The sequence below is a fragment of the Oreochromis aureus genome, linkage group 6 (assembly GCF_013358895.1).
Source record: "Oreochromis aureus strain Israel breed Guangdong linkage group 6, ZZ_aureus, whole genome shotgun sequence".
NCBI classification, from domain to species: domain Eukaryota; kingdom Metazoa; phylum Chordata; class Actinopteri; order Cichliformes; family Cichlidae; genus Oreochromis; species Oreochromis aureus.
The window spans coordinates 37778478-37796077 of NC_052947.1; the positions used below are offsets into that span (position 1 = coordinate 37778478).

At 42.7% G+C, this 17600-nt stretch overlaps 2 protein-coding genes across 2 annotated transcripts; one reads left to right on the forward strand and one right to left on the reverse strand.

The window, feature by feature from the left end:
• Positions 1-50: 50 nt before the first annotated feature.
• Positions 51-5022, reverse strand: exosc9 (exosome component 9). The gene is made up of 12 exons (XM_031754246.2): positions 4862-5022; positions 4563-4657; positions 4354-4473; positions 3492-3594; positions 3262-3399; positions 3066-3148; positions 2043-2175; positions 1404-1492; positions 1150-1296; positions 677-843; positions 495-570; positions 51-396 (listed from the first exon to the last, which is right to left on the reverse strand). The coding sequence occupies exons 1-12, from the start codon at positions 4925-4927 to the stop codon at positions 333-335; spliced, it is 1281 nt and encodes a 426-aa protein (XP_031610106.1). The 5' UTR covers positions 4928-5022; the 3' UTR covers positions 51-332.
• Positions 5023-6673: 1651 nt separating this feature from the next.
• Positions 6674-16202, forward strand: clgn (calmegin). Its single transcript, XM_031754219.2, has 15 exons — positions 6674-6896; positions 9523-9780; positions 9886-9959; positions 10087-10145; positions 10968-11109; positions 11191-11272; positions 11415-11607; positions 11751-11940; positions 12328-12441; positions 12532-12688; positions 12956-13171; positions 13288-13404; positions 13498-13648; positions 13749-13885; positions 14873-16202. The coding sequence occupies exons 2-15, from the start codon at positions 9523-9525 to the stop codon at positions 14945-14947; spliced, it is 1965 nt and encodes a 654-aa protein (XP_031610079.1). The 5' UTR covers positions 6674-6896; the 3' UTR covers positions 14948-16202.
• Positions 16203-17600: the final 1398 nt, after the last annotated feature.

Consider the following 17600-nt stretch of genomic DNA (forward strand, 5'->3'; position numbering starts at 1 on the left):
TTCTCAGTTTGCATTTATCATTCATAAAACTTATTAGATGAAGCCAGAAACACTGTTAGAAAAAAGCTATTTAATTTTATTTGAAATCGACGTAGGAAATACATCCTTGCAAACAAACTGAAATATAAAAGTCTGGTGTGCACAGATGAACTATCTTTTAACATTTTCACTTTCTGTACGTTTGTTTGAAACAGTTACAAACATCAAGTTAATGTTTTGTTTCTGAGTTGCAGTCATTTCAGGTGGGACTCGTTGAAATCCAGCTCAGTGTTTATAATAAAACGTTCTGACGTTTTGACGTTTTGGAACAAATCTCCATCTGCAGTCGTTCCTCATTTTTTCTGCCGTTTCTTGGATGCTGCTGCCCCCTTCTGGTGAGACTTGGAGCCTGTATTTCTGAGAGCAATAAAAAATGAATTAAGAACAACCACATCAATATAAAAATAATATTTGTCTGTTAATTACATTCATTTGAAAAGAACAGCTGTGCTTACTTTAGTTTTTCTGGCACCTCTGGGTTTAGTATGACCACCTCTTCCTCTTCACTGTCTGATATCTCAACCACATCTCCTGTAAGACAACAAACTCCCAGTTCAAGCACATTTTTATTATTTTCCTCTAATCAGCAAACATCACTTTTACATTAAACTGTCCAAATAAATAAATAATAAACCACCTTCGCCCACATCCATCTTTGTCACTTCTTCCACTTGCTCATCACCACTGTTGTCATTTTTTTCCTCTTCATAGTTATCTTCATCATCGTCCTCCAGTCCCCAGCTGTTCTGCAGCCCCTGCCCCACCTGTCCAACACCAGGGACTGGCACCACTGGAGATGGCACCCTTGCATGAGTGGTTAAGGAGACTAACGAGGAAGTGAAACACATTTTCTTTGTTGCTGTCATAGACTCTATATAAAATCTGGATGTAGTCATTCAGTCATAAAAATAAACTTCATGTTGTTGACTTAAAACTGCCATTTAAGACCACTAACTCATTACAAATGCATTTATAGACGTAACAAATCCAGTGAAAAGTGGCATCTGTTTTTAGCATTTGCCCCCTGCTGGCCATTTGAAAGAATGCCATAACACTGTGTCCCATTTTTTACATGCTTTATATCTAAGCTTGTAATTCAGTTCAGGATACGTCTGAGGTGCAGCTTCGCCCTTCTGGATGATGCCATTGGCTGTTTCTGTCACATCTGTCATCTCAACCGGAGTCTCATCCTTTTTCAGAGCTGTGATTCGCTCCTGTGGCATGGACTCTGCAAATCCACACTTTCCACCAGCCTTCCTGTATTTAAAAGACACATTTTTTTCCTTAATCTGTTTTTAATTTAGCTTCGAAAATGATTCTAGTTTAAGACTGAAGTTTGGCAGTGAGACTAAGTCTCTGCTCACCTGGCTTTCCTGTCATTCAGCAGGGCTTCACTGATGAGCTCTGTGATTTCGGACACTTTGACACCAGCTATCTTACTGCACCTCATCACCTTCAACAAAACACAGAAAAAAATCAGTTACTCTGATAAAGAATTATTGTATTGAACAGTTATTTCACCAACATATCAGCCAAGCATTGGTATCTGTTAATATTATAGTAAGCAAAAAAATATTTCACTGGCAGAGAGATGAACTGATTCAATTATATTCCAGCAGATTTTGGGAGCAGCCTGTTTGAAACAATGCTGAAGATCAGACAACTGGACAATGATCTTAATTAAACCTCATGAGGTTCTGCCATGATGTCTACAGACCTCTGTGGCCTAATCACAGAAAATCTGTGGACAGACCTCAGCGGTGAGCGTATGCAACAACATTTGCAGGACAAATAGTTGGAAAACTCCGAACAAGGAGGACTCTTTGCTTCTGCAGATGTCTTCAGCACATGTCATATCTCCCATTCATAAGTCCTCACGAAACTTTGCATTTTGAAAAAGAAACAACAGAATTTTTGAAGTAATTAATTTCTTAATTTATGCTTTTTGGAAATCAGCCCATTTTCACTCACTCACAGTAACAAAGAGCTTTTAAGGAGCTCACCTGCTCTTTAAGGAGCATGATTCCTCCGCTGGACTGGATGGAGCAGATCTCCCTGTGTTTGTTCATGGCGATTACCAACAAGCCATCCATCACTCGCTCCTCCCGCTCACACGGGTCCACCAGCAGGTAAGTACTGCAAGGACACAATGAGGATTGTTAACGTTCAAACAAGTGGTCACCTGCAGGTACTCAGAAGGTCCGCAGAAAATAAGTGGACTGTTTAAGAAAACAGCCCGAGTTCAGTTAAGTTGCTCGCCTGATCGCCTGCATGTTACTACAGTTAAATGCTGGATCAGGTGACCCTGAACCCTCACTCAGTTGTGCCGCTAAAGTCAAATTTATATTCACTCTCACTGGCAAATTTATTAGGTACACCTCGTTAGTATCAGGTTGAGATGATCTGAGTTTTATCATGTGTGCACTGATCATAAAGATGGTGAGCAACAACCCACAGGCAGGCTGTGGAGTTGAAACAAGGAGGAATCCAGAGTTTCCCCTAAAAAAGTCCCTCACACTATCACATCATCACAGGCAGGGTGGACTCATGCTTTCATATCGTTCACCCCAAATTCAGGCGCTATCATGCAAATGTCACAGCAGAAATCAAGGTGCTGTCAGACCAGGTGATGTTTTTCCATGTGGGAAAAGTCCCAGAAGATCAACAGTTTCTGAAATACCCCGGCCCGTGTAACACCAGCAACCACGGCACTGTCTTCATGCCTCAATGCACTGAGCTGCTTAGTAAGCTGCTGAACAGGTGTACCTAACAATGTGTCCAGTGAGTGTATACCACTAATACTTTTGTCTTCTCTCTGTCTCCTGCTTTCCCCTCACTCCCCAGCTGGTCGTGGCAGGCTGATGAGGGCTGCCCCTCCACGAGTTTTGTTCTGGTGGAGGTCTGAAGTGACTCTCTATAAACACTACTGAATATACTGAGTTAACTAAAACCTGCTGCACCTGTAAACATGACATTAAAATTGTGATAAACAGGAGAAAAAAATCTTGTGAGAAGCAATGTTTTACCCTTGTTGGAAGAAGGCGAAGCTGACGCTGATGGGCATGTGGTAGATACTCAGAGGAATAGGGTCTCTCTCCTCTGGACTGTACTGAAGACAGAAATTTAAAAAAAAAAAAAAATACAGCTAACATAAAGCAGAATTCTCATGAAAACAATAACATCATCACTTTTCTCCCAGCAGGTCCAGGGAAGCTGACTCACCACTGTGACTTCCTGTCCCTGGGTGCTGACGTCAGGGCGCCTGAAGTGGCACAGAGCAGTGATGGCGGCAATGCTGGCGGCATCCATCAGGTTTCCATCATTATTCAGTGTGTGAACATCCACCCTGATCTGCCACACCTAGAAACCCACAAGCAGGCACCACCACCATCATCATCATCATCAATAGATGAAGCTTCTTTCTGTCAGTCATGTGTGTGTGTGTGCATTACCTTTTCTCCAGACACCACACACAGAGACTCCGTATCGATGCACTTGGAGTTTCTCAGGCATCTCTCCAGCTGTCTGTTTAGCTTCACTGACAGCTCAGACTGTCTGGAAACACAGAAAACCCCACAGATGATTTACACTCTCTGCTCCAGCAGTCTGTCTAAATGAATCAGTCAGCCCCAGGGGAGGACCACTACTCGGGAACTTATTGTAATTTACAATAACTGCAGAGGTCATCTATAATTCACCAGCTATCATTTTCCAAACACAGAGGTCCTCTTACATATTATTTCCATGTAAATCAGAATTGTTGGTAAGCTAAGGTAGGTACAGTAGATCAACCCTTAATTACCTCACTTAGAAGCCAGGAGCAGGAGCACCATAGATCAGATGCCCAAGCCACCTCAGCTAGTTCCTTATGTTAGCAGCTGTACTCTGTGTGCCTCCTGAAAGAACAAGCTCCACACCCTGTCTCTACGACTGAGCACACACTGCCTTTGGAGGAGCTCATGTCTGTCGCTGGCATCCACAATTTCAGTCACTAACCACAGCTCGTGGTGACATAGATGGACAGCTATCGTTTCATGGTAACCTTTCTCCTCACCAAAACAAAAGTGCCACCAATCCTTTTATCAGTGTCCCGCTGCATACATCCCCAACCCAGTCGATACTCCACCCTCATCCAACTGAGAACCACGGCCTCAGAACATGGAAGCTTATTATGGATGCTTTCCAGTCACCAGATCTCATTAAATTCAGGAACAATGTCCCTACACTCCATAAAAAACACACCATACTTATTTCTTTATATTCCAGTGAACATAAATGAATGAGCTGAATTCAAAGAGTGAGGTTCGTCCTCACCTTCCCTGCTCAAATCCCGGTGAGGCCATCGGGGACAGCTCGATGTTGAAGAACATGATTCCTTCATTCGGTCGGTTTTCTTTAGGAGCCACCAGCTCGCACGACACCTGCGCCATGACCCTGCGGGGCGCCGTACAGTGAATACAGAGCTCAGTGTACACAGATGCTCAGTTTGACACACGATTGCAAACATGTGGCTGCAACTTCACCTGGTTTGTCCCAGATCCACAAAGCAGCACCCATAGTCAGTCCCAAAGCTGATCTTAATCTTCCTGTAGTCATAGGTCTGCCGTCCATCCAGGCGCTGAAGGAAGAGAACAGAAACAGGACACGTGAGTGCGGATGAAAGCCTGTAGGTGTGCTATGGTAAGGCACTATAATACACATCAATCCTCTCTAAAACAGAGCAATGATGCCAGGATAGGACACCGATGTATGTCCTTAATGTACATCCTCGCGCGCGCGCACACACAAACACACGACAGCGCGTGCTGATTATCTCACCCACCTTTTTCTCTTCGATGGCTTTAAGCAGGAAGTCCCGCTCGCAGTTGGACAGCGGTGTGTCCTTCATTCTGTTTTTGTTATAATATACTGATCTGATTCACCGTTCTAACAAGCATGTGGCCGCCATCGATGTTTTTTTTAACTCTAACCCGGAAGTGCAGAAGACACGTGAACGTAAAAGCGGCTAGAATATTTTTTTTTTTTTAAATAATTGGCGTATCTCAAATTAATAAGTATTTTATTACACTCGTTTAAATTCATTCAGAATTTTTATTTGTGTCGTATTTCATTATTTTTGATATGTTGGGCGTAGAATTTATTGATAAGGGTCTTTTATTTTGAAATCCCAGCGCGGTGTGATGGCTTGATGCCTTTAGTGACATATTGAAAGCTCGTCCTTTATAGCACTCAGTAGCTGCTTTTTATTGCTTTGGAGGAATTTGGAAATTTTGGAAAACACATCACAAAGCAAAATGTATTTAGTATGAGGATATTCCATTCTTTAAATGTTGTTTTATGTTATGCATTAAAAATAATAATAAAATTCATGTTTTGTCACTCAGTTACACTGAAATATATTTGATAGAAAGGTTTCACTTAAAGAAGGTAAAATTCTCAGTCCTTTCTAGGCTTTTGTGAATGGAATTAAGCTCAATATTAGTAGATTTGCGGCCTCACAAACTAGAAATAAATGTCAATATTATGTGTAATATTATATGAGTATATGCTGCATGTAAGCTTTCATATATCTCCTTCAAATTGTCTTTTCAGCACAGCAGACCTCCTGCTTTCATCTCATCTTGTCCTTAGCATCCACCTCTGACACACTAACCCTCTACATGTCCACCTTCACTACATCCATGAACCTCCTCTGTGAGAGTCCTCTTTTCCTCATGCCTGGCAGCTCCATCTTCAACACCCTCCTCTGCACAAGTCCAAACTATCCCAGCTTTGCCTCTTTAGCTTTATCTCCAAACTGCTCCAAAACTGACTTCTTCCTCTGATGTACTCATTTCTAATCTTGTCCATCCTGGAGGCTCACAATGAAAATTTTAGCATGTTTAACTCCACCTCCAGCTCGGCTTCCTGTCTTTTTATCAGGACCACCTTCACAGCAGGTCTCATACCATCACGAAAGCCTTCACTTTCATTCTTGCTACTGTCTTTCTACCATAAATCATCACTAACACATGTCTAAATCCCCTCTACCTGCACTTTCTTCTTCGTGTGTTGCTTTGCATGGTTGACTCCAGGAATTAAAATACTTTATTCATTCAAGAGGAAATTATGTTATATGTTATATTTAAACTAATCTGCCTTCACTAGCTTTGGTTTCTTCTGTCTTCACTATTAGGTCTGCCTCCCTGTTCTAGTCTTGGTTTTCCCGACTTTCATTCCTCTTCACTCCAGAGAATACTTCCACCCTTTCAGACTCTCTTCTCACTCCTCCCTACTCTCAGATCACAGGTTAATCTGCAAATCATAGTTCATGGAGACTCCTCCTTCACATCATCTTTCAGCTTGACCTTTACCCTGACAGACAAGAAAGAGCTCTGAACTTGTTTATTTTACTTTTTTCTCTAAATTTTCTATGTTATTAAGCTTTTTCATTTGTGTAATTTGTAAGCTGTTTTATTTATATATTAATTCATTTACTTTTTTTTTTTTTTAAATATTCAAGATTCGTTTAGTTATGTGCTTAATGTTGAGTGTTCCTTTTCAGTCATTTCATACTTATGAATACCGCTATGCTCTTAATTTCTGCGGTGCCCGAATGCACCCTTTACGCTTCCAACTACCCCTGGTGCGCATGCTCAGTCGCAAAGGAACCTGTCCTCAGCGGCGCACCGTTATCCGGGCCGAGCTGTCATCCACGGTCCATCTCCTGCAGCAGATAACCGTGCTCTCCTCGACTGTATCCCAGTAGTATTCAGCGGGCTCACCCCACAAAACTCTTCTCGTGTTTTTGCGTGGAGAAGCAGTTTTCATCGACGGAGTTTTTTTTCTTTTCTCCGTGATATCCAGAAGGCGCAAAGGTTTGTTTGCGCTCATTCAATCTCTCTCCATCCTCCCTGTGCGACATCACTGCTAATGTAGCCAGCTAACCGCTGCTGTTCATTCATTTCTGCAACCGAAGAATGCGATATTCGGCGGCCTTTTGGTTTCAAATTAATCATTAGCATCTTCCAATTTAAACACCAGTGTGTGTTGAATTAGCGGGCTCCTGGTACGAGCCCGTTAGTTTATTTCTGGCTGAGCTTATCTTGTGCTAACGTTTGCCGTTTGTGACTGGCGCGCTAACATCAGCTAGCCGAGCAGCTCCTGCAGCCAGAGCTGCTCTCTGAAAGAGCCTGGACATTACTGTGTTTGGTGGCAGCCATGTTAGCGCCTGTGACCTTTTATTTTTTAGTTGTTTTTTTTTATTCCTACAGTGTAAACTTATGTTATGACAATGGTTATAAATAGAAAAATGCCACATTGGCGCTGTTTAGCGTCAACCAGATGCTGATAAGGCATGTAGCCCCTGCACACTTCAGCAGGAGGACTGAAGCTTGACTGTGGGTTAAAGATAATGACAGCTGTTGAGTACTAGATTATGTCCACTAATAAATCTGTTTGCTAAAGGGGGGAGTTACCTGCATAACTGATAGACTGACACCAGGTAAGATATGGTCGATGTGTCCTTGCAGGGTATTAGAGGTGTCAGCTCCGCATTTTTGTATATTAAGCATGACAGGGCAAGTTGGGACACCTGAAGCCTAAATCCCCAAACCATAGACAGAATAAAAGATGGGTGTAGCTCCTTGGTTTGAAAAGGGAAGCCAGTGGGGAAGTGGCTTACACCTAGTGATGCTCCAATCCAAATTTTTCCAGTTCCAAGACCTCACAAGTCTGCAGATAGAGTGTTGATCTAATGCCAGTATTCGATTAAGCTGTATTTGTCATTGTGAGGAAGAAACTAGGAATCATTCTCTCGGTGCTAAGGCAACATCAGGCTCAACTTAACACTGATATACTGACGTTTTAAAATAAAATTAGGCACATTCATACAAGATTTTATAATTTGCTAATAATAGTTGATCATTTAGTTTAGAAATTTACACTGTTTATTTCAGTGAGAAGAATAATGCATGACAGCAGGCACAAGACAAACGATGTTTGGTTTTTTTAATGTATTTGTAGTGGTAGTTTTCCATTTCCTTTCTGTCTGAGACCTTTTACTGTTCAGCTGAAATGGTGCATCAAGTGTTTCACAACAAGTCACAACAGTGGAACCAGTGTCCTCCTAGCTTCTACCAAATATAATGTCCCTCTGAACAAATGTACAGAGATATAGTAAACAAACAAATGAGTCTTTGCTAAGCTTTTTAATCCTGGCACCACAGTTTATAGTTGAGTAAAAAACATATTCAAACATGTGAAGAAAATCAGTTGATGTTGAAGGTGTGAAATACCTCCAGACTGCTGAACCTTTGCTGTTAACTTCCCCCAGTCTAAATTAGCTCTTCAGCGTAAATACAGGACATAGTACTGGGCTGTTTATGGGCTGTTTGTTGCGGATATCCCATCCAGCTTTTTGAGTGAGGATCTGGGCCATATCTTTGGTGCATTCCTATTCAGTTTTATTATTTTTACCGTAAGCCTGATCTGTTGCTCATCACTGGTTCATGAAGGAAAATAAATTAATTTATCCTGCTATATTTTCACTTTACCCGTTAACTCAACGCTCATTAAACATCACACCTTTAACCAGACCAGCGCACTTCAACCAGGCATTAGCATCTCCACATGGCTGTCACAACAGGGGAAGATGGAACCGTGATAAAACAGAATGGTTCCACCCCATCAAATTTACCTGATTTTTAAATGTCGAGCTCTCTTTCAAACTGAGCTTCGCTTTCAGTCCAAAGATGCAAACACATGAGCAACAGCACAATGCCTTTAAAGATAAGACAGCTTTTTCACTATGGTGCTCTTTCATCATCTCTCCCGTATGTTCATCACAATCCTTTTGATCCTCCTGCACTCTGTTGTTAGCAAACAGAACAACACCAGTTTGGGAATTAAACTTAATTAGGAATTAAGGGAAAGCATGCCGCTGCGCTGTCTCCAGTGATGCTTTTCATTTCCTGCTGCTCGCAACAAGAGCGAGCGGGTGTGGGCTGATCAATGGGAGGTTATTGAAGCTGATGTTCAGCATGCTAAATCGCCACTGTTTAGGTTTCAAATGCGTATTCATACTGTGCGTGTGCTGCGAAAAATAAGAAAGATATTAAAGGATGTGTGGTGAAGCAGAGGTGTTGCTCCTAAGGAGTCTGGTGCGTTTCTTCTGGTGGAAAAACACAGCAGATAATGTGCAGATTTTTTTTATTTTAAGAGTCATGATCTAAGGATACACGTCCCTGATCTTGTAGGATTGTGTCCTAATGTAACCTCCATGTCTGTAGTCTTTTTTTTTTTTCCTCTAACTCTCACCCACTTGTCTTTCCTCTATTTTTATCCCTGACACGACACACACACTCCCCGTTGTTCTCCATAAATAAAATCCATCTCACTCACACCTGCCTCTTCTTCCCATCCCCCTTCCCGCGCCCCTTTTTACTCTGCTTCTAACACCATGCTCATCCCTTATCTCACACTTCTGTAACCCTCCTGCTACAGATGAAATTGGAAAAAGGCTGGACGTGGCTCCTGCTGCTGCTTCTATCCGCCCTGGCTGTGGCAGCTGTGGCGGCCCACGAGAAGGAGTCGGAGGCCGATGTTTCGGACGTCGTCGTTGATGACGACGATGATGATATGGGCTTAGATGAAGAGGAGTTAAAGGTCCTGATGGCGGAGGATGAGAGAGAGCAGGTTAAAGAGACGCACAGCAAGAGCACAGCCAGTGAGAAGGATGCTGACTCCAATGTCTCCTTCCAGGTCTGGAGCAGAGCAACAAATCAGGAAATCTAGTAAAAGGAATTGAATCAGAAGATTTTTTGATGGCTGCAAAGCCTCTTATTGTATCCTTTATTATATCACCAGGTAACATACAAGACTCCTGTTCCCACTGGAGATGTGTACTTTGCAGAGACATTTGATGATGGCTCACTGGACAGGTATTGCTTAACACACAAACCTCCAAAATACAGCCCAAACTTATATGGTCTCCCACAGAGATTTAGCGGATCAAAGAGTGTTTCTGTGTGTGTGAGAGGAAGTGTTTCATGATGTTGATCTCCACAGATGGCAGCTGTCAAAAACAGTGAAGGAGGACGCGGATGGTGACATCGCCAAATATGACGGTTTGTTGCTGTTCTCTTCCTCCTATTCAAGATGCATGTGGGTGTTTTCCTCACATCACATATTCCTCATGCATGATTCCATTGTTTGAAAGGTCTGAAAATCTTATTTTAAGTTGCATTGAATTCAAAGTAACGCAAGTGTATTGAAATAACAAAAAAACACAGCAATTAAGCCTATAACAATTAACGCAAACCACACTTTTAGTCAGGCTCATTGTAACATATGTAAGCGTTCAAATTAGTACCTAAACCAGCCTTTTTTTCTAATGGCCAACAGGGGGCGACTTCAGTGGTTCCAAGAAGAAGTCTGACTTCTCTGGGTTCTGCGTTTAGTTCTGCTTCCATCTTTTCATATCGGCAAAATGGCAAAAATGCTTGATTCTTCACAACAAATTTTCTAACCAATGGGACTGGTTGGCAGTTTTTAATAACTGACTGACAATTCGCTCAGTCAGTTATTAAATTTAACCTCTTAAAACCTGCAGAAATTGTGCTTTTAAATTATGATGATATTTATAATAGTTGGTCTAACTTGTATAGTATTGGCCACCTTTTCTTTTTGGTACTAATTGTACTTCATTTGGCAACATAACTGCTGTAGCATGAGGTTACGATACCTGAGCCAGAAACTGGTCCTCTTAAAGCTGTCTGACACAGAGCGAGCACCACCACACATCCCAGAAAGTTTTTATGAAAAACGTTACCATATAACCCACAGGACTAAAAGCTGTGGCAGTAAAAATACAACTCAGACTGGTTTAAAAGAGAGAATCGTCCATAATAATAAGTGTTACTGTCCATTTACCGTGTCCGTGGCTGCAGGGAAGTGGGCTGTGGAGCAGCTGAAGGAGAACAAGGTTCCAGGAGACCAGGGCCTGGTGCTGAAGTCCCGGGCTAAACACCATGCCATTTCTGCAATGCTGGACAAGCCCTTTGTGTTCAAGGATGAACCTCTGGTCATTCAGTGAGTTCACACTTTGTCCCTCGTTATGTAGAGAAGTAGCAACCTGGACCCATTAAACAGTTTTGTTATGTGGCGTCGTAGGTATGAAGTGAATTTCCAAGATGGTATTGACTGTGGTGGAGCGTACATCAAACTGCTTTCGGACACTGGCAGTCTCAACCTGGTTTGTATACATTCTATAATCCACCATAATTAGCAAAACCTCCAGATTTCTGTGCTGTAATCTCATATTTGTGGTAGAATTGGGTGAATTTCTCTAATCCACCAAATGCTTAAGTATTTTTTTTCTCTGTTCTGCACTACAGGAGCAGTTCCATGACCGTACATCCTACACCATCATGTTTGGACCGGACAAATGTGGCGAGGACTACAAGCTGCACTTCATCTTCCGCCACAAGAATCCTCTGAACAGAGACATGGAGGAGAAGCACGCAAAGAGAGCCGACGTCGACCTCAAGAAATTCTACACTGACAAGAAGACTCACCTCTACACGCTGCGTATGTAGCTAATTTGAAGAGATTTAGCACTCGGTGTTGTTGCTTTGTAGTATGATCTCATTTTGGAGTAAGACTCAGATTTCATCAGATGACATTAAAATCCACTCTACTCTTCTACTTTCCTCACTTCTGTCTGTCATCAGTCCTGAACCCGGACAATAGCTACGAGCTGTTCATCGATCAGTCGAGCGTGAGCCGTGGCAACCTGTTGGAGGACATGGTGCCTCCAGTCAACCCGCCCAAAGAGATGGACGACCCAAATGACTCCAAGCCAGACGACTGGGACGAGAGGGCCAAGATTCCTGACCCAGAGGCTGTGAAGCCCGATGACTGGTGACTATAGCCTCCATACTAGTGTACAGAGTGACACACAAGTTGAGGCTAGAACTGAAGAGCGAGAATGTTCAGTTATTCTCAGTCTGGCTGTCTGTCAGAACAACACCATCCACAATTGACAGGCAGAAAACTCTTCCTTGCTTTTATTTTGAAAGTTCAGTTCTGTCCATTTTGTTCATTGGTCTCTGTCTTTGCAGCTAAGCTTGAACAAATCCAGAAACTATTTTGTTGGTCTTTAAACCAAATCTTTATTGATATATATTGGGTGTCAACATTAGGAGTACAGCGGAGGTCGTCAGATGGGGTCTTTATGGGTAGAAGAGCTGAAATGTAAAAACATATTAGCAAATAACAAATCCTGCTGTGTGTGTGTGTGTAACAAAGGGATGAGGATGCACCTGCAAAGATCGAAGACCCTGATGCACTGAAGCCTGAGGGCTGGTTGGATGATGAGTCGGAGTTTGTCCCTGACCCCAATGCAGAGAAACCAGAAGATTGGTAAACAAACTCTTTCACCCTGGTCTTACAGTCATGCTAACTGGAATGAGGAATGGTTCAGGGTGACAGCTTGTCGCTGTGTTTCCTTAGGGACGAGGAGATGGATGGAGAATGGGAGGCGCCGCAGATCCCTAACCCAGCCTGTGAGACGGCTCCTGGCTGCGGGGCGTGGAAGCGCCCCATGATCAACAATCCTCAGTACAAGGGCAAGTGGAAAGCCCCCCTGGTGGACAATCCTAACTATCAGGTAAATATTGTTCTGTGGTTTTATACACGTAACTTAAATTTATGTCAGTGTCCACCAAGTTGGCCCCTGCAATGCTGGTACTTTAGGATTTTCATAGTTGTTTTTTTTTTTTTTAAATTAATTTATTATTTTTTATCTCTAGACAAAAGCTAAAACCGTGATGTTTGTATTATTAGCACATCTTATCAGTAAAACAGCAATGGCCAGTATATTTGTATTTGTGGGTCCTTCTGACTGTATCCTCCATGCTTTGTGTTGTCTCCTAAGGGAGTGTGGAAGCCTCGTAAGATCCTTAACCCAGACTATTTTGAGGACCTGCAGCCGTTCAGGATGACGCCATTCAAGGCTCTGGGACTGGAGCTGTGGTCCATGACCTCAGATATCTACTTTGACAACTTTATTATCACCTCTCACAAGGAGGTTGCTGACCGCTGGGCGTCTGACAGCTGGGGGCTGAAGAAACTGGTGGCCAGTGCTAACGAGGTCAGCAGCACGTGTGCGGGGTTGCTGTGTGCGTGTGACGTACCACAGAGCTGTCACGTTTCTGTGCAGAAGTTCTCATGGTTTACTCTTTGTCTCTGGTCCCTCTATCTCAACAGCCAGGGATTTTCGCTCAGCTGATGATGGCAGCAGAGGAGCGGCCGTGGCTCTGGGTGATCTACATTCTGACAGTAGGCCTGCCTGTGGGACTGCTCGTGCTCTTCTGCTGGCCAAAGGTACCAAGAGCCTGCTAAACATTATTAACTTACACTTCAGATCATAGGTGTGGCTTCCTGACTTTGCTGTGATGTCTCGTATTTGCATCCCAGAAATCGGATGATAACTACGTGTACAAAAAGGTGGATCCGCCCAAGGCTGATGTGGAAGAGGAAGAAGAGGAGGAGGAGGAAGAGGAGGAGGAGGCAGCAGTAGATGAGGAAGACAAAGGAGCTGAAGCTACAGAAGCAGCACCAGCTGCAGGTGACACACATTCACCTATGGATACATTTATACTGCACTGTTCTGGATCATATTTTCTCCCCTTACTGTCCTCTTTGGGTTTTTTTTCCTAATGCAACAGAAGAAGCTGAGGAGGATGCAGAAGCAGGAGGGGACAATGTAGAGGGTGATGATGAAGAAGAAGAAGAAGAAGAGGAGGAGGAGGAGGAGGAAGGAGAAGAGGAAAGCAAAGCTCCAGGGAGAACATTAGAAGATGAGGTTGGTGTCTTCTGTTCAACAGGGGGAAATGATAAAAAATTAACAGCTGTGCAATCAGGGAACTTCTCAAGTCTTTGACATATTTTCTTTCTATTTACCACCAGAAGAGAATAAAATGAAACTATCAAGATGTGACTTAAGTTTAGCTTCAATTTAAGGGGTTGAACAGAAACAGTTGCGTAAATTGTGGAGGAATTACAGCCATTAATGCAGTGACTGTTTTGATTTGTCTCACTGTGTTGCTAAAAGCGCAAGCTCACTCTCTGTTTACAAGATGACTGAAATGAGATCAAAATACGTTTTTAGAGAAAGTAGATCCAAAAGATTTTCCGTAGCTGAACTGGTGGAAGGATTGTTTGCCTCTGGATCACTCAGGGTGTCTCTCAGCCCGTCTCCACGTTTGTAATCGGCACACTCGAGTCTGCTGCTGTCTGGGGCTCTCTTTGCCCTTATAGATATCCTGCAGTAGAGGTGGGCCAGTAGGGGTGACAGTTTCCCTCATGAGATGAGTCCAAAGCATCCCTTAATGAGGGGCTAATGTCCTCACTCAGAGCAGTGCAAGCAGCAGTAACCCTAAGGGGGCAAAATATGAAAATCCAAACAGCCTCAAACTCCAAACTTCACTTCAGCTGAGATCGATACATCTGACAGGTTTTTTATTTTTTAGCTACACAAAGAACAGAGATTTTGATACAGTACACACCACCTGTTTCTTCACCTTTTAACCAAATCTGGACCTTGAAACTCCACATTGCTGCAGAATTGTAACACAGCCACTAGAATAAAACTTTAATCTTACAGGTCACTTGGGAACTGTCGTTTGCGTTTGCAAGACGGGCTTTATGGTCAAAACTGCCCAATAACTCTCAACCTGACATGTCCCCCAACACCTCGTAAAGCTTTTAACATTTTAATAACGTGTCAGCTGCACGAGTGCTGTTTTACAGCTCCAGCATCAAACCTGACGCTTCGCTTTCTGTCCCGCAGATGAAGGATGAAGGAGACGTTGCCGAAGAGAGCCACAAACAAGCAGTGAGAAAGAGGAGGGTACGGAAAGACTGAGGAGGCAAACGTCATGCCTGCTGTCTCCTTTCTGCCCCAACGGGGAAGAGGTGGAAGGGTCGTCTCTGCCGCCGCCGCTGCTCCCTCCTCCCTGAGCGGAGCAGCATGCATTTCCTTTAACTGGTAGCCTGCTCTCACCCCACCGGCTGCCCCATCCACTCCTCCTCATCCACCCACCCGCACCACATCCTGTACCATCCCCTCGTCTTGTTTCTCCCTCTTCCCGTCTACTCAGATAAGCTCCCCAGAGAGTCTGTGCATTTAGCTGTTTACCCTCCTCCTCCATCCACCTACTTCATCCTTCTCTCCTTCTATAAGCCATCGCTGTCGAAACGCTTGTCAGCCCTAAAATGAAAAAAGAGCCCCGCCCCTCCTCCACTACAGTTCCTGCTCACCGTGTTTCTTCTGCCATCACATCCTCTCCTCTTGGAGCAGCAGAGAGCGCCTGTACGTTGTTCGTCCCATTTTTACTGCATATCGTAGGGGCTAATTCTCTCAAGTTAGACTCCATTCTCTCAGTGTCCTTTTTCTTTGTTTAAGAACGTGTTCAAGGACACTGTTTGGCAGATTTTCAAAATGTTCGGGTTTGAAGAGCAGGAGAGGACGCCGGGCTGTGAGGAAGGCTGTGTGAGATGTTACTACAGCTTCAGGACAGACAAATTCGCCTCAGCTTAGGGTTAAAGATTACCTCTTCTAAAAAATAAAAAAAATGGATGTTCTGTTTAGATTTCAGCTAGTTTGTAATGAGCATTAGTTCCTTTCATGTGTTTTATACTAAGTTATAGCATTTAAGAACTGAGGATTAGCACTGGTTACCATATTTATTGTTTTTGGTTGTAATTTCTTTTGCAGTACAGATAAATTTAATATTGCAGTGTTTTAAATGACTCGAGGCAGATTTCCTGAAACTAAATGCCTCTGACGTGCTTACTTTGAGCCAAGGTCTGTGACATCAAAGTGAAACTGTCAGCGCTTTGAGCAAAAATAAGTAACAGTTAAAGTCTCAGCCATCAGTTGGAAGACAGAACAAAAAGCTGTGAGGACATGTTTCATTCAGCAGTGCTTTCCCAGAATCTATCCCGGCTAGCCGGAGGCCAGATCTAGTTTGCAGCCTGGGGAAGATGTGACACTCATTTGTTTTCTATTACTGTCTCAAGCTTTTTGTAGTTCACCTTCTCGCCACACACTGGCAGATATCCCTGTTTACATTTGTTTGCAAATTGTACATTGCTCTTGAAAATAAACTTATTTAATAAGAAAACTTATTCTGGGATTTATTCAGACTGGACAAAGATGCATACGCCCTCTGTAAACACTTTTATGATGACTTTATGGACTTCAATAGTTTAGAAATGAATGGTCCCTATAAAAGTCAAAAATAATGATAAAGCAGGATATGCTTTAGAGGAGGCCTCACTCACCATCTCTGGTTTAAAGCTGTCAATGAATATTAGGAATTTGATTATACAGTTTGTGTAAATAATTGATTATGGAGACAGCACAGAATGCAAGGCTGGATTTTTTCAGACGTGGTGCTGTTGGGGGTCGATGGAGCGCTGTGTATACAGTGTGTTAAAGTCAGAACAGCTGATGGGCAGGGGACTAGGTGATGCTCTCAAAGCTCAAACAAATGCTGATGGTAGACACGCTCATTTTGGGGCTTTTATATCCCTGTGGTTCCTTTTTTTATCTAAATGGCAAACCAAAGAAAATTCTTACCCCCCCAGTTTTATCCATACAAATAAAATTGAAATCAGTGTGATGACTCAGTGAATGCTTTCAGATATTTTTCTGTTCTTAAGTCATATTCAACTCGCCTACAGTCCTTATTGCCATGCGCTACAGCAGGGGTGTCAAACACAAGGCCCGGGGGGCAGAATCGGCCCAGCAAAGACTCCAACTTGTCCAGCTGGAAGCCTGTGGAAAATGTGGAGTGCAGAGATTTAGAACTTTTCTTATATTTATTATGTATTTATTATGTATTCTTATAAGCTTTATAAATTTCATAAACCTAGTAGTTAACTAATAGATAAACAAATAAATGACATGTTCTTGTTTTTCTGTGAAATAAAAACTTTGTTTTATAAACTGCACGACACTCGAACAAGTATTAGGGTCACTTCAGGAAAAAAAATTGATCATTTTGAGAATAAAGTTGAGATTAAAGCCTTCTATAAAATGCCCGTGTAGATGAGTTAGTGAAATTGTACTTCAGAATCTGTTTTAATTACAAGGAAATGATTACTCTTTTAGCACACGAACGCAACGCGGCGATAAGGACGTCGAAGAGATGGTGCAGAAAGCTGCATCTGGTCAGACGGGAAAAAGAAAACAAACTTGGAGTCCCGTCAGTCTGGGCCATGAACTACCGGGGCAATAAACTTTTTCTGTAATTTTATACATTTATCATATAAAAAAAACTCTGAGACAAAATGCTGAAATTGTTCTTGTGTCTTATATTAAGACGTCTCAGGGGTTAAATGTTTAGTTAAGTGTGTAAGTGTGTGTAGCCCATGATGTCAAATGATTTTTACATCCCTGCTCTATTGTCTGAGAAACACAGCACCAACCAATGGGGGGATGCCACAGTGGCTATGTCCATCTTAATATACAGACTTCAGGTTGTACAGGTGACAAAATAACCAGCGAGAGG